Below are 26,620 nucleotides of genomic sequence, written 5' to 3'. Positions count from 1 at the left end.
CCAGTAAGCCCAGGGGAATAATTTGGATTTGCAGAGGTTTGATTCATCATCTCTAACACAGGTGAGGTAGAAGGTTTGTGTGTCTGTGGATTGTAAGTGTCTTTCTTGTATATGATATATAACATCTGTATCCACTGCAGATATTTCACGACAGGATGCCTGAGGAGTAGTCAGGGATTCAAAGGGATATGTGAAAGTTCCTGTGCATATTCAGAAGGCTTGATATGCAATCTATGCATTCCTTTGGAAAATTGCTGGTATGGTATATTGTTGTGTATAGGCCTGTTTTGGCTGCTGCTTGTATGTCAATAATTATATTCACAGAGTAGCAGGCAGATTTTACAAGAATTTGTTCTATTGTGTGATTCATTCAAAGTAGTTTAATATTGAAACTGAAATCTTTTAAAGTCCTGAAAGTAAATTGGTTTCTCTGTTTAAAAAAGATGTTACTTAATTTTGCACTTTCAAATAACTTACCGTATAATTTACACTAGGTAATAACTGGATTATCTGCCTGGGAGTAATGTCAGTGAGTTTCTAAGCATTACAGGCTGGATGGACTATTTTTAATTTACTGGTATTTGAATACATTCCACAGAGCCATTGAAAATGGGAGAACCTGAACAACATCATTCATGTTACTGAGCACCAATTGAGAGGGAGCTGCTGGTGCTTTTGGCATTTCTTGGAGAGATCAGGCGCCCTATAAATAAGAGCTAGATCCAGGGGGGTTGTTAGCGCAGCAGAGAGCAAGCTCCTGACATGAAGCAGCAGGCGGTATTCCTGCTGCTGATCTGCTATGTGATGACTCGCAGGAGGATTGCAGTTAACAAGGTGACTGCCACATGCAGTATTTATGAGCCTTGTACCTTTGGCTGCCAAAGTACAGCAGTCATTTCCGCTAGGCTGGATGCTCTGGGGGTATATTAGAATTTGTGGTGCCTTAAATATTCACACGTTTGTGCCTTGATGCCTCACACCTTTAAGCACGTGCTTTATTTTAGGTATGCATGGAAGTCTTTGCGCTCTCAAGCCATGAAACACATATTTTGAAGGACAGTCACCGTGCTCTTTAATGATGAGGTTGTTGTCTTCTTGAAAAACGAGGCGTGTGGGGCTTCCCTTAGAGGCAGTGTCTCATTGGGAGAGTGGCATTTCTTGGAGCTTGCTGCCAGTAAACCTGAGTGCATTGGTATAATGCTGCAATGTTGTTTTTTCTGTCTGAGCATGTATTTACATGTTAAACACTATATGATGACTGGTAACTGCATGATCTTTCTTCATCAAGAAAGAATCTGTTGAGAGTGAAAACTTTCAGCCTGTTAACTACCCCACTTAGTCTTAATCACACATTCACATACCTCTACAGAACAAGTGACACTATGTGGTGTTGACTGGGATGCTGAAAGAGATGATGACTGGTTTGTCAGATTTTTTTAAAACAGTTAGCTTTGGACTTCTGAACCTGATTTAAATTTTCAAAGGCATAAATAGTAAAATATAACCTATTTCCTCATTTGGAGAATGGAAATGTATTTTTTTATTTCAGATAGCCTGAGGCATTTTTATAAATAACATGCATTTTTAATCACAGGACAGGGCTTAGTAAGCATGCCAATGTTGCTATCCCAAGGCAGTCCCCATTTTTCCTGCATCTCACTGCTTTTTTCCTGCATCTGGGTATCTGTTTCCTCCTGTCCAATACAGTAGATATTTGCAGTCTTTAGGTAATCTATATATGTTCTTTCCCTCCTGCTTTAATATTTGTGTAAATATTCTCTTAGGTCCTGTTTGAAACAGTACAGTGTGGATTCTTACAGCTCTTCTCCTTTACTCCCTCACCCACCTTTCACTAGTATATAGCTTGCACGAGCAGTACGTCCTCTACTCTCCAGTCTTGTTCTTAGGTGCAATTTTATAGAAGATGATATAGAAAGGCCAAGTAGCAAGCGTAGAGCAGCTGGCAACAACCATGATAAGAACTGGGAACCTAAAAGATTCCACATTTCACTGTAAGTATCAGAGGTGGCACTGTGGTGTATCTTTACTGGAAACATCCCATCTTTCTAGCACTGTCTAACACTGTATCCTGAGGACTGGTTTGAAGAACACTAATATTGCCCTCATATAGCAGGGAAAGCTCTACTTAAGTGGTGTTCAAACATGTGGTGTCCGTAGGCAATTGTTCTGGTTTTGCACATGTACATTTTATTTAGGATTGAATGTGATAACACTTTCAGAAAAATAGGTTTCCATAACTAGTCTGCTTGATTTACACTCCTACAGGGCACGCCACTTTTGAACTGGGAGCTACGTGGATCCATGGTTCACATGGAAACCCAGTCTATCATCTAGCAGAAGACAATGGTTTACTTGAAGAGACTACTGATGGTGAGAGAAGCGTTGGCCGGATCAGTCTTTACTCCAAGAATGGGGTGGCTTATCATCTTACCAACAATGGACAAAGGATCCCGAAAGATGTGGTTGAAGAATTCAGTGATTTATACAACGAGGTTGGTATTCAGCTGCCCTGTCAGGCTGTAGATTTGTCTGGAACACGGGGACCCCTTGTCAGTTTTAACACTACAGGTGCTGGACAATGGTAGAAAACCGGTAAAGTCTTGAATTTCTTTTCAAAAGATCAACACTTAGTTTGCTTTCATCTGCTTAACTCTTCCCCATTTAACATCCCTGATGTGGGATTAACTCACTGTTGTTAGGAAGAACAATCTTTCCACGTTTGTCATCAAGTTAATCACTTCCAGCAACTATTGCTGGGGAGATCCAATCATTTGCTGTAGAAAGTTGCTACTTAATTAGCAGGATAAAGTAGGGATCAAATTAGTAAACAAAGTAGAACGCAAAACCTTAGCAACAACCAGCTAAATATTGTAGCTCTGTGACATTTTATTGATGTTATAAATACCGTAGCGTGCTGTGTAGTATGCCAAAATCAGCGCAGTATCGTAGGCATTGCAAGATTTCTTGCATCAGAAGGAAATTAGCATACTTTCCAGTAGATTCAGACCAATAGGGGCTTCACTTTTTAAAGTTGTTTTAACTTCTTTTGCGTCATGTTCGGTGATGACCTCTTCAGTTCAGTGTAGAGCAGGGCCTTGTTGTGTGACTGAAGAGCCAAATCAAAACAAACTACAGACGCAGAATCTAAAAGTACTAAATGGAAGATTGCAGGATGGAAATGGAAATGCAGGCTTAGTGAAAAGACTAACCTCTGCTAAAGAAGCAATAAGCTGATGTTAGGTTCCTTGACAGGAAGGACCAAATTTGCTTTGATGTAACTTGGCATTGCTCTTGTGATTCTACTGTGTTTCTATCAGAGGGAAAATGCAGTTATATATATTGGTTTATGTGTTGGACACATATGAAATAGAAAGATTGATAATACTTCTATCTGCTTTAAGTAGCTAGACTTAGCCTTAGGTAGAGTGAAGTAGAAGGAGGAGGCTTGCCAAAGTTCATTTATAATTGTTTCCCTCATTTTTTTCTGTGTCACTTATGAATTATATTTTGGGGAGGGGAGCTCAATGCAGACTATCTTGTTCTCCAAGGAATGTGATCTCTGAGTGGCTTGTATAAAATGGAGCAAAACATTATTATATTTTTCAGGCTATAGTCATGTCTAAAACCTTCAGATTTTCATCTGACAATGAACTTCACCAGTATTTGATGTGTGGCTAAACACACACTAGATTCAAGTTACTCTTACATACTTTATGTTTAAAAATATCTCCTTGAACATTCAGTAAGCCATCAAGAAAAACTTTTTACTGTAGCCTGTGATGAATTATCATGAAATGAATGTAGAGAAGGAATGTGGACATTTTACTTGGAGAGACTTTTGACATTTGGGGGCTCGGAGCTGGAATCTGTGATGGGATGGCACAAAATCACTTCAGCTGTAGAGGGGAGTAGTAGGAATTTCAAAGAAACCTCATTAAGGAAGGACCTTTGCAATCCACAGCATGGGAGGGAATTCTTGGACAAATGAAGGTGGAGATAATTTGTTTGAACATCTTTTTCATATTACTGGATTGAAAACATAATCACAATCAACTGAAAAAAAAGGTAAGATGAGCTTGGAGCAAAGTCAGCAGCAAATAAGACTGGAAGAGAGAGAGGGAATAAGTGAAAATAGTGCAGCAAGCAACATTAATGCATGTAAATGGATGGAACACCACCACACTGCAGGCAGCGTTCGATGATCATCTTGTCTCAAAGAAAATAGGAAAATCTCCAGCAAAGGGAGTGTGTCAGGGGCAGACAGACTCTGAAATAGAAGAAAATACAAAGATGAGAGCTACTTAGTTTTGAGATACAGCTGATAAGATAAAGGCTATAACAAGGTGCATATGGTTTAAAAATGATGAATTTGGTAAATCTACCCTTTCCTTTAAAGCAAGAGAAAGGGGGCAGCCAGTGACATGAGAGAACAACACATTAAAAGTTAATCTTCTTTATGCAACACATAATTAGCTTATCGTTGCCACAGGATATCTTTATTGCTAGGAGACAGAAAAGGATTTCACATTTATGGATTGTAAAAATGTCTACAGCTACTCTCTGCCATAAAAAAAAGTGTAAGGGACAGCTTGAGCCAAGAAGAGGACATCAGCCAAGCTCTAATTGCTTTTGATGGGGAGGCACTTTGTATTCCTTATTCCTTCACAGTGTGCTGACATTTCTTGCGAGGGCATCTTACTGCAGCTGAGGTCCTCTGGAGCTTCTTGTCCCAGCTTCTCTTTGGGGTGTCAGATTAAATGGTCTTTAGGGATTTAAGACAGCTGACCGTGGGTTCTTCCCTGTGCTATTTCGGAAAAGTGGGAATTCAGGCGAGTTGTGTGAAGTGCTGAAGAACTCCAGTTAAAAAAGACTCTGTGAAATACAAGTGCCCTGGCGGCTGCGCAAACAGCAGCATGTGCAGCAGGCATGCGCCTTTGGGAAGCTTTTCCTTTGGCATAAAGTGCAGAGGAGGTTTCTGTTTACGCATGTGTTGAGTCAGTCTGGTGCATCTCTGCCTTTTTTTTTTCCTCCCCCCCCCCACTTCAGCTTTTCTACGTTTTCACCAGAGCCCGTTCCGTCGGGTTTTTCTGTCCTGGCTGGCCACTACTCTCTTGCTTTAACTGGTGAGGAAGTGGGTGCTGGGGAGAAAAGGTAGGAGTTTGGGCTTCAGTTCTGTACCTCTACTCTTAGTTGGAGGCAGGATTTAACAGCGAGGTGTTTTTGTCACATCCTGACGTTGTTGCATCAGCAGGGTAAACGGCAATTCTGCAGCTCACCAAATCCTGAAGTCAGGTGCATGTGGCAGACTTAACGCTCTGCCTTGTAGCGTAGCAGCTCCCGGAGCCGTCTCGGGACTCCCTGCTGTTAGCAGTCCCAACATCGTGTCCTCTCTCGCTGCATCTCCCCCTGTAGAAGAGCGTGCGGTAGCAAAGGCTGCAACGCAAACTGCCCTGACCTGAAAAGAAAGAAAGAAAAGAAAAAAAAAAAAAAAGCAAGCAGCAACCACATGATGTAAACCCTAATCAGGGATTGAGCACTGGCATTAGCAGTGGAAAATGCAGTCCTGAATGAACGGAGGCTAAATTTGTCACAGTTTCACGTGCCTGCCTTCCCTTACGCAGCCTGCTCGCTTCCCACGAACTCGCACGCTGCCCTTCCTTCGCTGCAGCTGCTGCTGCTGTGCGCTTGGCTTCGAGTGTGTCCTCCAGCCCCGCTTCTCCGTCTGCATGTCCCTCCTCCCACTTATCCTGTCATTCAGACACCGAATTCTGGTGAATACGAAGTGCAGAGGGTCCCCTCTGGGTGAGTGTTTTGCTCAGCATGTGGGTCACTGAAGCTGGAGCCTAGCAAAGCCTTAGGACTCCCCTCTCCTATACTGACTTCCCCTGGTATGAAAGGCAAAGCACCTCAATACCTCCAGAGCCTTGCCTTGCTCGTTCATTTGGAAAGTCCTTACACTTTTTCCAGGCGCTTATCCAATTTTTTTTTGGCTGGCTTCTTCTATACAAGTTTTGCTTCGTTTTATTCGCAGTAGCCTGAATTTTTTAATAGCTGCAGGGATGTCTCACAGAAGCCTTTATTTGGTTGTGAGGAAGCCGTGCAATATGACTGCTCATCTCTTCGTTTCTATAGCAGAAAGGACAGTCAAAATCTTACTGCGAGCTGGAGACCAAGGTGACTTGAGCGCTCCTCTGTGAGCTTGGCAGCGTCTGGAAGGATTGTCCCCATTCCTGCAGAGCAGCTGCCTGTATTTCCCCCTGCACCCTGGCCGAGCAGTGCCCATCGCAAAGGGCATCAGGCCTGCAGTTGGCAAGACAGCTCTCCGGCCACGGTTGTTTTAAGACCGTCCTTATAATTTGTACTGTGTAGGGCTGGCGTTGCTCAGAGTCATCATCTGCCTGTTTGGTCAGCTTCTCGAAGGGAGGAGGAGAGGTTAAGTACCAGCACTGGAAGCTTCTCTGGGCTGTCACGTCCGTGACACATATTCATAATCTTCCCACCTTTCTTGCCATTCCTGCTAGGATAATTGGGGGATCCTGGGGCTGGGAGGGATTTAGGGCTCTGCCTGCTTATAGCACATCTGCACGACCCACAAAGAAGCGGGACAGGAGCCTGACCTCCGAGGGCTAAAACAGCGGCAGCTCGAGTGCTCGTGTGCATGTATACCTGCTGAGAAAATGTGAATCGGGACAACCCATCTCAGAGTTGCTCTTCTGTCACTAGTAAGTGCTCCTTTTTCACTGCAAAGAGATATTTAATGCCAGCTCCCAGGTATCTGTGAAGGTTGGGAGGGAGTTGGTGAGTTTGACTGGTTAAACCCAGGTAGCAAATTGCGCTGCTTTGCCTGCCCAAGGATTTCACAGTCCGCTGGCCAACTTGATTTAAGAAACGTGCCTATTTTCACTTAGGCTTTTCAGTAAAGACATGATCCCTAAGGGCCTGCTTCCCAGGAACCCTCCCTTTAACAATCAGCTAATTAACGGCCTCGTTATCTGTCAGCTTTCTCCTGTGCGCTGCACAGTTTCTGGGGGAGGGATGCAGCCAAAGAATTGCAGAGTTTTCCACCCTTCTCACCCCCACCCTGTGCTGGGCTTGATGCCATCTCCAATTAAACTCTAGTGCCTTGCGTTATCGTAGAAAGCAGGACTGAAGGGCCACCGAGAGTCACCGTTCCCTCCCTGCCGCTCTATTGCACTGACAGATGTCTGGGCCTATCTCGTTCAGGGGTTTTGCCAACCGGGGATTAAGTCACTTGAGTTTTAAAGCCAAGTGACAAAAAGACAATGCTAAGGACTGCGAGCCGCTCTGACAGGAAAGAGCGTGGATGGGGATGTGCTTTCCTGATCTCTTCCAGTGCTGAAAAGCTTCTTTATTTAGATTTGTTCCTCCTAAGAGACTGCCTCTTCCTGTGGTAGATGAGCCCATATGTATTAAACATGTGGAGGTGGAAACCTTGGGATAATAGAGAGGACATCCCTGGTAGAGCCCGTGTTCTCTGCAGAGACCCCTGCCCCAAAGCTGGTCAGAAAGGAGGTAGAATATCTGAGCCAAAGTGAAGCCATTTTAGGATTAAAGCCATTCAATTAATTCTTTTTAATCTTTGTTGTTCAGCCACGTTTCCCCTCAGGATTGTATGTAAACCCTCAGTGTTAAGGATGGCTGTCTGCCTAAAAAGGATAGTCGCTTGAGATGTTCTGCTTCTTTTGCTTCTGTTCATGGTTCTTGCAGGCATGCTTCTGGGACCACTTACTGTGCCCCAGCCTAGAGGAGCTTCAGTGAGGAACGAGTGGATCGTTGCTTCGGGATGTGAGTTTGCCTGTAGTAGGAGCCGGGAGCAAACGCAGATGCAGTCTGTCCTTTTTACTTCTTCCTGCTGTGTCAGGTCTGTGATTAGAGAAAAAGAGATGAGTCTGGACTGCATATGGTGTAGTTGTCCTTGCTGATGGGCATGGTGCCCTCAGTTTTAATACATGGCCATTTTGTAGGGTAAATTATAATATCAGCAGAATCTTTCAGTGGGTTCTTGACACTACCTTTCACCAGGTTTTACTTGATGTTTACAGCACAGGGAATTGTTCATTTCTGCTCTTTCCTCTGTTGGGCAATGAAGAATACAATGCTTAATAAAAACACGCCCATGACTCACTTATCCTTTTGGCCAAGTGGTAACTGGGTTTTAATACAGCTTTGCTTGTCTTGTGAATGCGTTATCTGCTTATAGTGTGCAATCGGCTTATGAAAGCTGAGCTGCATTATGCTGACGCAAGGTCTATGCAGCTTGTACTTGTTGGAAGTGGTTTGGGCTTCGGAAATCAGTAGACCTGAGAACTGTGGGATGTTGAAACTGCCAAACAGCTTGTGGCATTGGGGGATAGAGAAGAGACCATTTCATTTTCTTTGCTGGAAGTCTTCACTTCAGTATACGGCACTGCTCCCAGCCTTTCTTACCTGGAAATCTTGGAATGGCTCCATGTCCAGTCAGTGTCTGCAATTCTCTTCTGTCTTCAGCAGTTCCACTCATTTTTCTTATGACTACTTCTCCTCCCTTCTTTTGTTTATTTTCCTTTATTTCCCTCTTTCACTTATTTCCTTCTCGGTTTCCTTGCCATCCCTTACTTATCCTCATCTACTGTCCTTCCCCCATTCACTCAGCTGCTTTCTCCTACTCCTACCACTGCCATGCATTTTCCCTCACTGCATCCCCTTCCTCATCTTCCCTCCATTCTGCCTCCTCAAATACACTTTACTCCTAAAACCTGAGAGAAAATATAAATCGTATCAAGCTTCTGGGGAACATGGGGGGCAGTTGGACAGTAAAACATGGTGGGTTAGCCAAATCAGCAGAGAACGGGAAGCTTTAGGAGACTTTGATGGAGAAGATGGCACAGTTCTGCCAGCTTCCTGCCAGGCATTTACTTTCTAGTGGACTCTTCAGTGCTGGATAAACCCAAATAATCTGTCTCCAAAAAGGAACATGAGTTGTAATCAAACTGTCTCTGACAGGAAAAACTCACCAAGCAGGGAACTTGCCACTCTACTTGTAAAAGCACTGTGCACCCCTGTGGCATGATATGAATGAGAAGGTGACTCATTCTGGGCAAACGAGTTATTAATGGGATGAGTTGCCCTTCTGTGAGGTACCTTATGAGAGCTTTCCTGTGTGATGTTACAAGGTTCCTCAGAGTTTTTCCATGGAAATGAAGGGCCATGATTCAACTGCAGGCTGTTCTGAGAATCTTGCAGACAGAAGTACTTATTGCTCCAGACAGCCACAAGCGGATGGCCAGGGTGGATGGTTGTTTTCTTGCTTTTAAGCAGCTTATACTCTGGAAAACTGGGGTAAAAAAATATCAGGAATATCTTCTTCAAAGAGGAATGATTGGTTAGAAAGGGTTCTTTCCTGTTGGTCCTTCTCAGGCTTACTCCTGGTGGTGGTATATTGAGAAAGTCTTTGTTTTCCATGGATCTATACCTTTTTTGTACTTAACAAGTAAAATTTGTGTGCATACAAAATTCCTTTGCTAAGCCTGTGCTTGTTACTTCCTATTTTTCAGGGGACAACAGGAGAGTAAACATGAGACTGAATTCCCCCAGCCTGATGGATTCCTGGGCATTATTGCTAAACAGTTAGGATAACGGAGAGGGTGGAAAGGCTGGTTCCAGGTTAGAGTAGTCAAACGTCTGGGCCCTGCTACCTGAGAAAGGTTTTAAAACATAGAGTCTGCACCAGGAATTGCGCCTGAGACATTGAGGTTGGAGGAGAGAAGAGCTGGTGCCTTAATGTCAGAGGCTAGGAAGAGCATGGGTCTTAGTGTGTGAGTTCACTCCCAGCAGACTTTGAATGGAGAATGGGGTTGACCCAAGTTATGTCACTGCTCAGCAGAGTCAAAAATCACACATAGCAGACCCAAGCCTGCCCCATAGAAAAGCTAGGGCAGGAATCTGGATCTCCTCAGATTAAAAATCTGCCCTTATTAACATTCTCAACTACCCTTCTGTCACTCCTGTGGTGGTCTCTAGATGGAGATACTTTGCAGTCTGCCCTTACCTCCAGGCAACTGGCTTACTGATCCAGCTGCCATATCTAAACAGCTGGTCAAATAACAGGATTTAGCTCCTGAAAATTACAGGACTGTCTGGCCTGGTCTTGTGCCAGTGAGAGAACAGACATACTCAACATATGACTTAATAGTAATTAAACTATTGCAGGTGAGCGAGGGTGATTATCTGTGGCCATTTTTCTGTGCCTGGAGGAGGGAAGTGCTGCTTCCTGTCTTCTTCTGACCAACAGAACTGTGGGTGCAACTTGGTGTGGGGTTGGAACAGAGGGCACAATAAACTGCTAAAACTGATTTAGAAGCCTGGATCTCCAGAGCTGACAAAAGGAGGTGACCTGGTTTTGGATGGAGGAAGAAGCATGCTGCGTGGGGCTGGGATTCTTCTGTGAATCACTTTGTCCGTCTTTCTGTCCTGTCTCTGGCAGGTCTATAACTTGACTCAAGAATTCTTCCAACGAGGTAAACCAGTCAATGCTGAGAGCCAGAATAGTGTGGGCGTCTTTACACGGGACGTAGTGCGCAAACGTGTCAAAGCCGATCCGGATGACACGGAGGCCGTCAAGAGGCTGAAACTAGCCATGATCCAGCAGTACCTTAAGGTGTGTGTGCACGTTTTTGTCTGTTTGTTTTTACCAAGGGCAGATCCATCTTGAACCTCAGAGACCTGGTTAAGCCTTGCCTGTCACTGAGGCATTGCTTTCAGTGGTCTCTTGCAGCTGGGGCAATTCATGTTTATATAGACAACTTTTCCCTCTGAGGCAGATGCTAAGATAGTGGGCTGCAAGAAATAATACATTTGCTCGTTTTGTCTTTCTTTGAGTTTCCAGGTTTCTAATTAGAAGGACATTTCCTAAACCTTGTTAAATTTTCCGGTGCAATGTAAAGTTTTCTTACCAACTGAAGCTAGTCTGTTGTCAGCTTCTTTGAGCAATGTGTTGTCTTGTGCCTTACACCTGGGACCCCGTGATCCGGCCAAAATATCTTTACCCCCTTCTGCCTCTGTCTATACCTCAGAGACCAGAAGAAATGTAAATTTGATACTAGTAATTTGCTGGGGAAATCCCTGGAAAGCATCTTAAAGGTAAAGCAATAAAATCAAAGGCAGACTGTGTAAACCCATGTCCTAATCATTTTTCCTCACGGCTTCCCTAGTTCTTTTTATCTCCTTGATGCCTTGGCCTAAATGAGATCTCTGTGGGACGAGGACTTAATGCTGCATCAAGCACTCCACAAGTAAAGTGTAGCAGTCGTTCCTATTTCAATTATAATGACTTAAAGGCTTATGAAATGAGGCAGGGGAGCCAAGCGGCACTCTGTGACGTGGGTAAGTATGTAGTATTTGCTATTCACAGGTGGAAATCTGAAACAAAGAGAGATAAAGACCTACTTGAATCTTGCAGGAGGTCTGTGGTAACGCTGAGATTAGAACCTAGGCGTCCTGATCACTGTTCTGATCTATCAGTGTCCTAACCCAAGACCTTGTGTAGCAGGGTTTCTCCACAGTTGCCACCTAGTGACTAATATATTGTGTTAGCCATGTAACATTATCGATGCCGATGATGTTAGTTATTTCATATACCTGATTTTTCTGGTGGTTGCTTCTGTGGTTGCTGCAGCTGGAGACTTTTCTGTAACTCTTGCAAATCCCTTCTAATGTGTAATACCTGAGAATAACAGAGCTTCTGATACTTAAGACTATCAGATCAGAGCAGCTGCTGAGAGAATGTGGATTAGCTGGTGTCTCAGCTGAAGTCCAGTCTCGGTAGTTGCCTGTTTTTCTCCCTGGTAACTGGTTTGTAGTCTTCCTTTGCGGTTGGAATAACCCAATAGGCCATCCCTGTTTGTCACCTTCATAGTGTGGAGCGTCCTGTGATCAGGCAGGATGAGCGACCTGCTCCGTGATCCAGGGTGGTTAGTCAGCGTGCAGGGTCTGTGCCAGCGGGCCAACAGCACTGACTCTGGGAGCTGGAGAGTGCTTGGCCCACCATCGGATGGACTCAGAGGACAGATCTTCAAGGCCTAGCTACTGGCAACCTGGCCCAGTGGTTGCACCTTCTCAGTCCTTCACGGAGACACTGGGTAATGCCCGGGAAGGGACATCCATCTGTGTGGATACAGTCACAGGATCACGAGCAGCCTCTTCCTCTCTGCCTGTGAACCACTCTAGTACAACTTTGACCTTTTTCTAAAAAGGAGCTTGACTTGTTTGTGTGACATCCTAGCCCCGGCAGAGAGATCCCTGCCCTGCACTAGGATGCTCCACAGGGAGAGGACGCTGGGCTTTCCAGGCTTCTCAACATAGATGTTACAGATTGGAAAGGCCTGGATAATTGGCCAAAGGGTGAGGCAGGGAACTGTAATGTTCCCTCTGCCTAAAATGCTTGTTTAAAGAATTACAGTGGGGGAATGAATGTGACTCTGGTGATTTGAAGCCCACATTGTAAGATCACTATGTCCCACGCATCAGCATTGTCAGTAGAAACTTATCACAAGTCGGGTCAAACATCCTGCTTTTGTTCCTGGGATTGATGCAAGCTACAGCTTTGCCTAATACTTCTGCTAACATTAACAAATAGGTTCCGAGTCTAAAGCTTTGATAATCACATCAAGTAAATCAGATATAAGTGTCTCATATTCTAACATTTCCCTTTTCTATCTTATTCAGTTCCTTCTGTGTTGGATCCTCTCCCCTATGCTGCAGATTGCTATCTTGGTGGTTGCTAACTATTTGACAGCGTGTTGAAATCTGCAGACAGCAGAAATAGCTGTCAAGAGTTTCTCATCTACTCATGGCTCCTCATGGAATGGGAAAGTTTTTTAACATTGGGAAGAACATCTGATTAACATGGCTCCAGCTTTTGTTCTTGCAGTGCCAAGCAGCCAGTCCCTGGCCACTGCAGTGGGGTTTTAAATGGAAGGAGATGGTCAGAACTGTAACCCAGAATGATGCAGAAGCAGAGACATTGTCTCAAAGCTGTGGCCGATGCAACCAAAGTCGATGCAGCTTGTTACCATGACAAAATAAAAATGGTTTCTCTTATAGGAAGCAAGACTAAGGATTGATATATATATATATATATATATATATATATATATATATATTTTCACATTCTGTGGCAAAATGCATCTTTTTTAGCAACAATAATGTAATTTAAGAGTGGGATTCAGGACTCCCAGCTTGTGCAGCTCCTGTGTGGCCTTGCAGTGTTGTGCTGTGGCAAAATGAGTTGCTTTGTGGCAATGTTGCTTTTGTGTTGCTTTTCCTTAGGTAGAGAGTTGTGAGAGCAGCTCCCACAGTATGGATGAGGTCTCGCTCAGCGAATTTGGGGAATGGACCGAAATTCCTGGAGCTCATCACATCATTCCTTGCGGTTTCATTAAAATCGTGGAGATTTTGGCCCGCTCCATTCCCGAGTCTGTCATTCAGCTCCGCAAGCCAGTCAAGTGCATCCACTGGAACCAGTCGGTCAGCAAGGAGATTGAGCAGGTGGCTGACCACAACAGTGACCTCCCTGAGGAGGACAAGGGCTATGATGTCTTCGTGGAGTGCGAGGACTGTGAGTTCATCCCAGCTGACCACGTCATTGTGACTGTGTCTCTGGGAGTCTTGAAGAAACGCCATGAGAGCCTGTTCCATCCTCGCTTGCCTGAGGAGAAGGTGATGGCCATTGAGAAACTAGGAATCAGTACAACTGACAAGATTTTCCTGGAGTTTGAAGAGCCGTTTTGGAGTTCTGAATGCAACAGCATCCAATTTGTCTGGGAAGATGAGGCAGAGAGTGAGAGCTTGACCTATCCTGAGGAGCTGTGGTACAAGAAGATCTGCAGCTTTGATGTACTCTACCCACCAGAGCGGTATGGCTATGTGTTGAGTGGCTGGATCTGTGGAGAAGAGGCTTTGATTATGGAGAAGTGTGATGATGAAACTGTGGCAGAAACCTGCACTGAAATGCTACGTAAATTTACAGGTCAGCCATGCTCTGGTTTCTTTGACAAGTGGAGAAGAGAGGGAGAGTGGGTCTGGGGTTTTGAATTACTACTGGGAAGGAAATGCATTAAAGCAATTTTTAGTTCTTTGGCATTTATATCCCCTTGGATGGGCTGCACAAGTGCTTCCGACATACCTCCTGCTGTAGGGGCTTAGGTGTGCCTGAGAGCTATTTACAGAGAGGCTGATAACCAGCTCAGGAAGTGGTGGGCTGAAGTGCCTGAGGATTCCACATACTCTGTTTCATTTAATCACAGATAACGCTTCATCAGCTGGAAACTGTCAGAGTCAGGACTCCTGAGGACTGATCTCAGGAGTGGAAAGCAGCAGAGCTCTATTAAAGCTAGTGAGGTTGGATCAAATTAGATCAAATTAGGTCCTGTGATGTGGTCGTTGAATCACATCCCTGCCTTCTGTTCACCATGAGGCCATATGGGAATCTCATTGGCCAAGTGTCCATTGATCTTGAGAGTTTCCATTTCTGGGTGCCTGACCTAAACCTTCCAGAACTTCAGACTGATTTCACAGGTACTGAGTGCACATCACGTTAAAGGCAGCAGTTGGAGCAGTACAGGTCTTGTGTGCTATGCTGAAAAAATCCAAGATGAGAGCACTAAAAGTTTTGGTACTTGAACAAGCCTGGCCTTAATTTGTCTGCAGTCACTTCTCTAGAGCTTGCACAGCTTTCCAAGGAAGAGGCTTTGAGTGTCTACAGAGTTCTTTGTGATCCTCAGATGGAAGACACTGTGCAAGTGTAAAGTGGTAGTACTGAAAGGAGTGGTGATTGATTCATTTAGCAGCTTTCAAAAAAGGATTTTTGATTTATACATAATTACAAGCAATTATAAAAGCAGTGTGTTTTACAAGATTGGATGTATCTTATGTTACTCTAGAGATGAGTCTCCTGATTAAGCTATTTATATCTACTAACCTGTGTTAGCCAAATGTCAATATTCAGCAAGTCTCCAGCCTTCCCCTCTTCTCCATGGACCTCCAGTTATCTGGAGAAATTTGCCTTCACATGTTTAGCTTTCCCTTGTGCTTACAGACCATTTGCTACAGACAGTGCTGAGGTCTAGAGAAAGGGTCCTGGAAGCTGAGGACTACCTGCATAACTGGCTACTGCCAAAAGAAATATTACATCTTACTAGTCTCTTTAGAAATCGTGGGGTAGACTTTGGTTTCAGAAACTCTAATGCTGAGACCAAAATTGAATCCCAGTTTCTGCTACCACCAGAAGTAGTGACTTTATGTTGGAGAATGAACCTGTGGCTTATCCTCTGCTTCTGACACCTCTGTTCCTGTACCCAGGCAGCTTCTGGTTCCTGAGCTGCTTTTTTTTTTTTTTTTTTTTTTTAAGTGGTGTTGGGTATTGGGTATCCCTTCTTTCCTTCTGACCTCGGCAGGCCAGCTGCTGCCCGATGCAAGCGTAGCAGGAGGCTCTTCTGTTCTTTAAGGCCAAGTTGTTCCAGTGATGACATCTCCCAAAGTGTATAAACAACCTTGTTTGTTGCAGCTCTTCTTGCTTAACCCCCCCTCCTTTTTTTTTTCTAAAATACCTTGATTCATTTTCGAGAATTTCTTTAGGTCTTTCTCACTGTTGCAAATGGGAGTGTTCTCTACCTTTTCCTTCCTGCGCTCCTTTGCTGTTTTTATAGTTATTGTTATTGTTTGCATGTGTTGGACGTTCCTCTCTTCCTCTCGGGCTAGAAATATGTTGGCACTGTGCTGTCAGTACGTGCTGCGGTTGCTGTTCCAGCTGATACTGCACCTGGTCTCTGTCCATCAGACTGTTCAGCAGCATGAGCTCCATCTCAGCCTTTTGCTAATCCTGGGTTATCCTACCCTGAAGAAATTCAGACTGAATTTACCAGGGCCTTGCCCTATAATGTACCTTTTTTGCATAAACTGAGAGAGGTCCCCTCTTCCAGCTGCTTGGAACTGCAAGAACACCTGTCCTTGGAGCACCCATTACACAATGTGGCCCATTCTACTTTTTGCCCCCAAAGCTTGTTAGTTTGCAGAAAACCCTTGCCTAGTCTTCCGAGATAGCCTTGCTAAGGTAACTGGGTTTATCTCCAGTTACCCTTCCTCCCCCGTTTTCCTTGGGGGCTTCATGAGAGAAGTGATACCTCAGTAATAACTGGACCAGGTGCAAGGACGTATGATGTTCTCCACTAACTCTTTCCACTGGGCATGTGAGAATGGGTTAGACCATTGCCCCAAGGGGTGAAGTATGCCTAGCCATGAGGAGTGCTGCCAGTCATGGTGAGATGTGGAGCAGAGCACAGAAACAAGTAAATCTGTGTCCGGGGATCCAGAGAAGCCTCTGGACTGTTGTCCTTTTTCTAAGAGTCCTGAGCCTACACCTCGTCTTGGAGCTCATCTATCTCATGGCTGAACTGCTTATTCAAGGATATTTGGCACTGAGTCTTGGAGACTTCAGGCTTAAGTTGTCTGCACGTTTCCAAAACTGGTCTCCTGTGTACAGCAGAGCAGCCCCTTCCCTTTCCTGGAAAAGAATCATGTTTTGAAGTCCTCTAAGTAAAAAGCTCTAGAACATCAGTTAACAATAGTTTTTTTTCAGCAGATTTATTTGTTTTTGGAGAATGGGAGCAAAGCAGCCTTCTATCTGTGATCTAATTGTAGAAATTTCTGGACATGACCAGTACTCCCTGGTCTACTTAGCACCACCAAGTCTAGCTTTTAAAGGGTTTTCCCACCACCCAACTTCATGTAAGTCAGGGGACTGAGTTGGGAGACTAGTTTCCCTAACTTCCTATGCTCAATGTGAAGAGAAGCTCTTCCATAAGGCAGTTCAGATCTTCCACACCTCATTGGGTGCTCCAAGACATCTTCTGAAGAAGTTTTTGTCTGCTACGAGGGAACCTTAGGACTATTATTCAGTAATGAAAGTAGGTAGCATTAACCTTTCTATGTTCACTTCATCCTTTGTAGCTTGCATGTTCTGGGTATAAAGGCTCCAGCTTTCCTAACTCTTATCCCTCTTTTACAGACTTAATGCATTAACCATGTGAGTTCCCATCTTCAGCTGTGTTTTTCTGGTCCGTTGCCTTGGTTCATTACCCGCTCTGACTTCAGAGGGTGTTGGACCAGTCCTACGTTAAATCCTTTATTTTAGGCTCAGTGTTATTTTAAACTGGGAATTTCTGTCCATGAGGAGATTATTTGCCTCTGTGACCTTAAATTTCACATGCAGGTTAGTGTAGCGGATTAGCGGATTATCTGTCTTTGCTGTGGAAACTCTCAGGATCATTCTAACCTCAGAACCATTGACAATTGCAGCTCTTCAGAACTGGATGGCTGAAAAGCATAGCATCCTCTAAATCTGATTAAATGTGATGCCTTTAAACAATTAGGTGTCTTGTACGAGTTTCTTTGTTGGTTAAGCTGTGAGAGTTAGAAGCCAGAGGGTAGTAATTGCAGGCCTGTTTCCCTCTGAAGTACTCGAATTTGTCAAGCTGAGCCTGGAGGTGTTGTGTGGGAGTTCTTGCTGGGAGAGGTGCTTTGTTCTTTCTGTTTCTCATGTACTTTCCGGATCTCATAGTGAGTATGAGCTTTTAGCTTTCTCAGTTGTCCCTATTTTCTGCAAGGGGTTTCCACACTTTCGTCTCCATGCACATAGCAGGCTCCCTGCAGTATTGTAAAGCAGAATTGATGTTCAGAGTTAGATCAGAGCAGATCATCTACCTAAGGTGCTTTGAACCTGGTCAGGGCAGCTTCATGGTGCCTAATTCCCACATGTTTGAAAACATTGATCTGAAGGCTGACTCCAGTGGACCTCATAGCTTTAAATGAAGACCACCAGATTTTAGAGAAGCTTAAATCCAAACCTATTTCTATGAGAAACTTATCTAGAGACAGTAAATCAGCTGGCTCATCCTACTTCCTATTTAAGTATCAAAGCTATCTATCTGGCTTCGTAGCTTCTTACGTGGGTAAAACCATCCTCATCTTCAAGAGAGGATATCCATGGTGTTTTCTTTCTGATTAGTTATCATGTCTTAGATTAAGACCTAAGTTTAGGTGTTTATGTGTGAGCTGGATCCCTGAGCTTCCACTTTACTCCATGATAAACTGGGGCTCAGTTCAGCTCCTACCCATGACATTTTTAATGTCATTGAAGATGCCCTTAGGTGTCCTGCCTGTCCTCCAGCTATTTCTCTGTTAGAGAAGGGATCTCCTATAGGCTCAGTGTCATATCTGCAAGCTCCATGTGGATTCCTTGGATACCCTAATGTGTACTCTCTATGGCTGTAGACAGTAATGTGTGGGTAGTTGAACAGTACTGTAGATCTCTGTTGGCTGTGATGGGAGCTTAGACCCTCTGCTCACAGGCAGACATCTAAATCTGGGTGTATTAATTTAATTAAGATCTATGAGCTGATCTTATGATCATCCTGTGTTTCATAATCAGCCCCATAACCAATAAATATGTGTAACCATATCTCCCAATAGTTTAATAAAGAGTGGATAGTTTGAGGCACATGGATTTATTTTCCATAACTTCACAAGTATGAGTTTGTGTCATAAAAATGTGTGCTCTCGTGTTTCAGTGATGACTGAAGTCCATTTTTAGCCATTCTGTGTCTGTTTGGACAGTGAATCTGTGCTCAGTTCTTAGAAGTTTTCACATCTATATCCATTAAGTTGCTTTTATCTGTAGGTAAAGAGAAACAGCCCACATATTTACTCATATATTTAAAAGCAGATTGAGGAAGTCCAGTTAAATATATTATTTGAAACAGTCTGACTGTGCCAGTCATTGTAGATTCTGCCTTGCAAAGAACAGGTCAGGACTGGAGCTTGTGTTGTGTCTTCCTTTGTGACCTTCGACCAAGCTCCTTCTTCTCTGCATGCCGCTGAAATGATTTTTCTCTCTGGAAACAGTTGGGAGATAATGTGAATCCTTGACTGGTGTTCCCCAAGCTTCCCACCCCAAAGATAACGGGTTCCTCATCTAACTAGTGCATAAATTCACAAGTGTAGAGGCATGATAGTTGCTGCTGTTTGCAGTCTTGCAAGCCTGTAGGCAAAGGGGAGGGTGGGATAGTGGTAGAAGTGGAGTAGTGTAACAGGGGATGTGAGGTTTCTCTGTCGCTGACACAGAGACATGGATCATGTTCATGCGGTCTGATATGCTGAAGAACTTTGAGCTAGCTCACGTGAGCTGGTACATCCACACCATGCAGCGTGACACTGGGGGGAAGACTGGCTTCAGTTCTGGGAGCTATACAGCTGCGTTAGTACCCAGGCTCCTTAGCCCTGCTCCACACTGTCCACTGGCTCAGGCATCTCTGCATGAAGCTCTGCCATCTGACCAAGGTCACATTCTTCATTTTGCTGCGCCACAGTTTCCCCTGTGATGAAGTGGCTATGTTAAGAATCATTCCCTGGTGGGAATGCTGCTGTTTACCTCCTTATATGCACGTGGGAAACTATGGGAAACCCTAGAGATATACAAAGCTGCTGTTTTAACCAGAGTCTAAACGACTGAATCTATTAAATATTGCTGATTTACACAGTTGCTGACTGGGCTGCTGGCCGCACAAACCCTTTTGTTAACAAATTCAAGTCTTCTAGGAGATCTTTGCCCTTATCTGCAGGCTGCCAAGGAGTCAATAAAGGAGCTGGTTCTGATCTATCCCTGCCCTTGTCTCACTGCTTGTAACACTATGTGTTCCCAGTGTTATCGTCTTTTTATCATCATCTTACACATTGACTCCGGTACTGAAAATCTTCTAGGTACCGTGACAATGAGAACATGCACTAGCTACATAAGAGGCATCACCAGCCCTTTGCAGTGTCCTCTTATTTGAAAATACACTGAGCGATTGTTTTTGTGTAATGGAATGTGATGGAAGACTTCTTTAGCCCCGTTTTCTCTTGTGTTGTCTAACAGTATTCATGGTGTATTCTCGTGGGCTTTCCCACAGCCCTTGAAAATAAAAAGTGATAAGTGTTCCCTTGGCACTCCTCTCAGACCCCTTTGGGCTTTCCACTTCCATCCCAGGCATTCCTGCTTCGAAGATTCTTGGAAGAGCATATTTTAGATGTTTTGTTATGCTAAGTTTATACTCCTGAAACAACATGCAGTTGCAGGATGTATTTATTGGTAGGGTGTATTTATTTGCTAGGCAGTGACATGTTTTGACCTGGAGGTTAGTGGTTAGAAAGTGTTGACAATGTACTGCAGCAAGCCAGCCGCCCTGTGAAGTGACCTTTTCTGTGTGGCTTATATTTCATAGTTCTGTTAGGCACACGGTACTCCTAAAAGGGGTAGCTGAACCAGGGAAATAACCTGCTCCTGCTTTTAAGGGTCTAAAGGCATGACTAAATAATTATTTCATAGAACTAAATAATACAATGCCTAGCTAGTTTTTACAGTTGTATTTTTACTCCCTCTGTAAGTCCTGGTGAAGAAAGTGGGGGAGTTTAGATTGTGTTCTCAGTAGGCTAAGCATGCTTAAGTGTTACAGAGTCAGAGTCTGTGTAAGACACAGAAATGTTCCAATTACTCCTGCTTCTTGTGCTGACAGTCTCCCAGACTCGAACGAAGTAGCTGAACCCTGCCTGGAAATCTGAGGTTGCCTCAAAGGTGGCCTGAAGTGTGGATCTGAGGTCTCCTGAGGAGAGAATTCCACTTCGTTGTAATTCTCCATGTCCCATCTCTCCCCTCTTGCCAGGCCAAATACAATCACAGGACTCCAACAAAATCTCAGTCAGTGACACTGACCGAAATGGTCTCAAGCTGTCCTAGCAAGAGGCTCTCCAAAGTATGCCCCTCTGTATTTGAGTTCTAGCTGGGCTGTGGTGCCAGGAGGTGGGCTGCCTTGGCTACAAGCCCTGGGTCCCATATGCTCCTGTAGTCTTTGGGGTGGGATGATCATGGCACTATCGTTGGTTCACTCAAGTGCTCCCCCTCGGTCCAATGTCCTTGTAGCGGTTGAACTCCTGCAGCCATCTAGAAGCCCTGCTTCCAGCCTCATAAGCATTCTTTCACTTCCATGTGCATCCCACAAAATAGATCTGCGGGATTTTAGATTAACTTTGGGAGATGACCAGGTAAAAGTTCGAGTAAGAAATACAGGTTTGGAGAACTTTCTGTCAGGTTTTCCCACACCTCTGCAGAATGAGGATTTGCCTTCTTCTTTGTCTTCTTCTTCTTACACCCTTATTTCCATTCCTCTCTGGAGGTGCACCTCTCTCAGCAGACTACCTAAATATCTAGTTTAGACTGAGCACCCAACTAAATGGCTAAAATGAGTGATACATGTGATGACTTGATCACCACCATGCTCTCCAAGGCAAATGAAACCAGGAAATGCTCTATATTTTCAGCCAGACTGTGTCCAGGGTTACCTGGAGCTCCCCAATCTCTTAAGAACATAAGCATCTTAACAGTCTTTCCCAAAATGGAAGGCTATGGGCAAGATGACTGGCATTAAAAGGGATGCTATTTCTGTGATACGGGTATTTAGCACTCAGCAATAGAAGAGAGATCTGTTTTAGGGCATTTTTCGTGCAGTCCACAGGCTCTGTCAGGATGTATTTTCAGTGAATCGGTCTGAATACATGCTACCCCACACCTTGCACCGATGTTACCGTATTTTCTCTCTGACACTGTCTTAGTTTTTTGTCTTCTCTTGATTTCCACCCAGGGAATCCAAACATTCCGAAACCTCGCCGGATCCTGCGGTCCTCCTGGGGCAGCAATCCCAACTTCCGTGGATCCTACTCTTATACCCAAGTTGGGTCTAGTGGGGCTGATGTAGAGAAACTTGCTAAGCCACTGCCTTACGCTGAAAGCTCCAAAACTACTGTAAGTATGGCCCAAATTGGCCCTGTGGCAAGAAGATTAACATGACACTGGGAGGGAGGTTGAAAGAAATGTTGTCTGATTGGGCCTCCAGTGATGTGTTTTCCATTTTTTTTTTAATACATAACCCCCAGGACAAATGATGCCTGTAGGATTTTACCTCTTTAATGACTGGAATCCCACTTTGGAGAATCCCCTCAGCTCTCTCTAAAATTATCAAGAGCTGGGCATCTGTGTGGCTATTGCTGCTGAGTAATTGTGATCTTTGTGTTTTGATGACTTTTGACCTCATGTACTCAGTTTAAAATTGCTTAGGAAGGCGCGTGTTATTCTGATGTGCAGTGTAGTCTGGGTATGTAGCATTAAATGCATGACCACTGCTAAGGGCTAATTCTGAATGTATCAGAGGTGCATATCAGGAAATCCTTCTGTGTTGGCAGTAGAGGATTAGGGAGGTCCAGCCCTTGGCTGAGGAATTGTACATTGGTAGGGGACAGTGAATTTGTTCCTCAGACGCTGCCTTTGCTTTTTGAATATAGCATGAAGACTAAGAGCACACATAGTTATAGTTAGAGATAGTTACCCCAGCTCAGCTGATGAACAGTAATGCGTTAAGCCAAAGTCACTCCATCATTCAGGGTAAGGTGTCCATATCCAAAGACGATGGGTGAATGAATATGCAACCCCCAAACAGCTGTCTGTTTCCTCTGCCCAGAGCCTGAGTCCACCACGTAATTTTGTAGAGCGCAGAAATCTATTAAAAAGATAGCAGGAGTTTTAGGAGACGTTCAGAGCCTCTCAGCAGATCTCTACTTCTCAGGGAAGTGAGGAATCTGAAATCTCTGCCTCAGAACTGAGTTGGCACCAATTTTAGCAAACACCTAACTATTGACATAAGAGACAATGCTTACTCTTACCCTGCTGGTTTTGAGACAGACCTGTCTTCCCTTCTGAAATTGCAGTCCTGAAAAAAAAAAAAATCTGTAGTGCCCCAAAGTCTAGAGCGTAATTGGGGGGAGCGAGGAGCAGAGTCAGCAGAGGAAGCTAGGTGCTCAGTGAGCTGCCTAGATCTGTTTGAGGGTATTGGGGCAACCTAGCTCCAGGATGGTGCTGTGGCCCTGCAAACAGCACGGTGCGGGTACGCTAACACGCGTGAGCTTGGTATTCTCAGCCGTGTGCTGTCCCTGCCTCTGTAGCCCACCGCGTTGGGAATTTGAGAACCAGCACTCAAAAAACATTGGTGTCAACTCATGGGAATAGAAAGTTCTGTCCCCTTTTTGCCTCATTCGTGCTCGACTGTAACCGCTGCTGAGCTTTTACGCTTGTCTCATCCTCTCCAGCCGATGCAGGTGATGTTTTCCGGGGAGGCCACTCACAGGAAGTATTATTCCACGACCCATGGTGCTGTGCTTTCTGGTCAGAGGGAGGCCGCTCGCCTCATCGAAATGTACCAGGATCTCTTACAGTGCCGGAGCTGAAAGGCCCCGTGTTTGAGACCACCACCAACTCCCGGTTCCTTCTGCAGGTGTGTCGAGGGGTTCTTTTGTATTTCGGTTCCCAGTAGAACAACCTTTATCTTTTTATATTAAAAAAAAAAAAAGGCCCTAACTGTTTAAAAACTTAGTCATCAGTAGCTTCATTTCCGTGTGCTGTATCGTTAACAGGGAAGGGTGCTCTTTCTGTCTGGTAAGCTGTTCCTTTGTCATCTTAATTCTAACCGCACTTTCAGTGCCTATCAGTTTTTTTCTTCTTTCTGTATTGTAAGTGCCTTCGATACTAAAATAAATGTTGTAATAAAAAAAACGGGTGTTTTTGTAGTTCCTGGACATTCTGCTCAGTATCTCATTTCTCTTTTTTTCAACGTATTATAAAAAATAGTTGTTTTTTTTTTCCTTTCTGCAAAATCTGGAGTAGGAGGATCCTGAGTTAGATCTGGATATTCAGTACCTTATTCACTGTGTGTTTGAGGAGCCGCGCTGCAGAGACACACTCATTTATCACGTCCAGATTAACTCTGAACTCACTCTGTTCAACTTAGTTCAGTCCATTTGTGGAAAGATATAAGAGGAATCACAACACAGCAAAGTGGAAGGGTGGAAAGCAGCATCTGAGACCGTGTCTACATTTGGTCTGGAGAAGTATCGTTGTTTTGAAGGGAATGTCCCTGTCATCCCTGCTTTTCAAAAATTGATGTGTGCTCAGGCGGAAGCAGTTTTTCCTCTATGTTTGGGTAGATAGGCCAATGCTGCTGAACCATGAGAAGACGAAACACCAGTGCCAAAGAGTAAGAAATGTCTGGCAAGGTCTGGTTTTGAGCCTGCCAACTCTTCCTTGTGTGAACTGGACAGCCCATCTCCATCCGAAGAGCACCTCAGGCAATGACACTTCTTGCAGTGACTCAGTCAAGTTGCTAGAAAATTCACTCAAGCTTGCTTGAAAAAAATGGCTACAAACAAAGTTGACTAAAAAAGGGAATTTAATGAGAAAAGGTTTGGAAATTAGCTTGGGGCGAATGAATAAAGATAATGTAACAAGTCTGTCCTAATGTGCGCCACTTAAAACTTCCAGGAGGCAGCTAGGCTAAAATTTGTCTTCTAAGCCGAGACAAACTGTCTCCCACTAGAGCCTAATGATAATCACCTGTAGTGAACTGTAGTGGAAATAAATAATTCTATTTACAGTGTCAGGAATTCGTTGTATAGAAGGTGCTTTGTGTGGAAAAACCTCTCAGAACTGGGGTTTTCCAACGGTGGTTCTTATTCCAGCAATGTAATCTGGACCGAAAAGGTCTGGTTAGGGCAAAGCTAACAGGACTGTGACAATTGAGAAACTGCGTGCTGTATTCTGCAAGCTAGTTTGAAGAAAAGTTAGTGAGTTTAATAAGAGAATTCTCTATTGACCTAAATAGGCTTCCTGAAAAGAAACTTGCTGTTTGTTTTAAAAATGGTTTATAGCTGTAGTTGCTGAAGCATATGTGTGTGTGTGTTTGTGTGCATACTTTGTTTCTGTCAAAGGTTTTTCTGATTGTGTAGGCAAGTATTTGCCAGGACATATGTTTCTTTGTTAAACTGTAAGCCAAATGTCTTCAAAGCCAACTACCAGTATGTCCTAAAGAGGAGTTGGGTGCAGACTCAGGAAACCTGCAGCTTTTGCAGGTCGTTGCTGTTTGCAATTATTTGGGATCCCCCGAATTGTGTGGGTTTAGAGAGAAAGAAGACTTTGGATAACTCCTCCTGGTTTTGAGCCTTTACCTGGATTGGGAGCACTCAGTACTGCTACAGCAAATGCAGAATATGCATGTGTATCATCTCCTGCACCACCTAGCAGGGACTTTATGAGCTATGGTACATCTAGGCCAATATCTTGTTTCTGAGAGTGAATGGCATTGCATGTTCCCGTGTCACTCTGGGACTGACACTTGAATCCTGAGAGGATGTTTTCTTGCTAGGAGGCTCTGTGGCATGAGAGTTTGTAGCTCAGTGAATCTTGTACTGACGAATCTTACCTTTGGGCAAATGCCTGTGCCCATTGCAGAAGCAGATGTTTAACCCTAGTAACGTTTGGCTCTGCTTTTCCCTTGGGGTGACAACTTCCACGAGGACTTGTATATACAAATGTGTCCCTTTGTTAATGAGTCAATTTGTTGCTTTGATTGCATGTCCTCTGGCTTAACACGAATGCTCTCCCGCCATCTAAACAGCCCTAGAACTGTGCAGATGTGTGTCAACAGGTACAGATGTTAGCAACTAGCAAGGTTTTGTCTTGACCTTGTGAAAGGTGCCTTCTGGAAAGAAGAAAAACAAATGATTTTTTCTTTAGAGATATAAATCCTGGTTTTTTTGTTTTTTTTTTCTTTTTTTTTAAGTCAAGTAAGCAAAATGAAGACATCAGATTAATTTTAAATGCCTAAACAGTGTTCTTCCAAAAGAAGTTTGCAGGATGAAGAGGACACGTGTTTAGCTGTTGCCTTATTGCTTTGCATTTCATTTGTCCATCTGGCTGGCTGCTGGCCAAGGGTTCATGCAGGGAGTAAAGTGAAGAATGTGTCTATTTTGGCATCTGTTAGCCCTAGTGAAGTGGGAGTATTCTCTTTGTGCCTTTCTATGAAGCAGCTATGATGGGATTCGTGTTGCTTAACTGCAGCTATTTAGAAGTGGTATGTCCAGTTAATAAATTAATTACAGAGGGTCCTTCTAGAGTCAACAAAGAAAGGAAAAAGAGAGAGAAATCTTTCCAGAGTTTGAGTCAGCTCATCCCAAGATAGATGTCCTCTGGGCACATAAAACTATGAGCCTGGAAAAGCTGTTGCTTTCTCCTATAGCTTCTTTATCATGGCAAATCCAAGAAGAGCTACTATGCCGGTAATTCATCAGGGTTTCAGAACTCCTTATTCTCCTATTTGCAGACAATATGATGCTTGTGTCTGTTTTTGCTGAATAGGAATCTATGCCAGTGCTCACTCAAATGTTACATCTGGAGACATATTTCAATTTGCATGTCCTCGGAGCTTGGCTGTTACTGAAGGATCTTCTTCCTCGAGCTTGTTTCTCCCAAGGCCGTGTGTCAATTAGCTTTGGGGCCTAGCATACACCCCGCGCACGAGGAGTGAACGTATGTTTTGCATGTGCTATGGTGTTTTCTGCTCCTGCTCCTGCATCAGCTGTTTGCATGGATCTGCCTTTGCAAAGCCTTTTGCTCTGGGAGCTGGAGCAT

General features: G+C 44.1%; 1 protein-coding gene across 1 annotated transcript in view; it reads left to right on the top strand.

Annotated features, from left to right (window-relative positions):
- Positions 1–23,740, top strand: part of SMOX (spermine oxidase) — a 57,100-nt gene extending 33,360 nt beyond the window's left edge. The window contains exons 3-7 of the mRNA XM_067297216.1: positions 2,287–2,513; positions 10,505–10,678; positions 13,348–14,047; positions 21,750–21,910; positions 23,248–23,740. Coding sequence (XP_067153317.1) covers positions 2,287–2,513; positions 10,505–10,678; positions 13,348–14,047; positions 21,750–21,910; positions 23,248–23,385 — 1,400 coding nt within the window. The 3' untranslated portion in view covers positions 23,386–23,740. The remainder of the gene's footprint in view (positions 1–2,286; positions 2,514–10,504; positions 10,679–13,347; positions 14,048–21,749; positions 21,911–23,247) is intronic.
- The last annotated feature ends 2,880 nt before the right edge of the window (positions 23,741–26,620 follow it).

The sequence above is a fragment of the Apteryx mantelli genome, chromosome 5 (assembly GCF_036417845.1).
Source record: "Apteryx mantelli isolate bAptMan1 chromosome 5, bAptMan1.hap1, whole genome shotgun sequence".
NCBI classification, from domain to species: domain Eukaryota; kingdom Metazoa; phylum Chordata; class Aves; order Apterygiformes; family Apterygidae; genus Apteryx; species Apteryx mantelli.
Note: the sequence above shows the minus strand (reverse complement) of the source record. Positions and strands in the feature narration are given on the sequence as shown.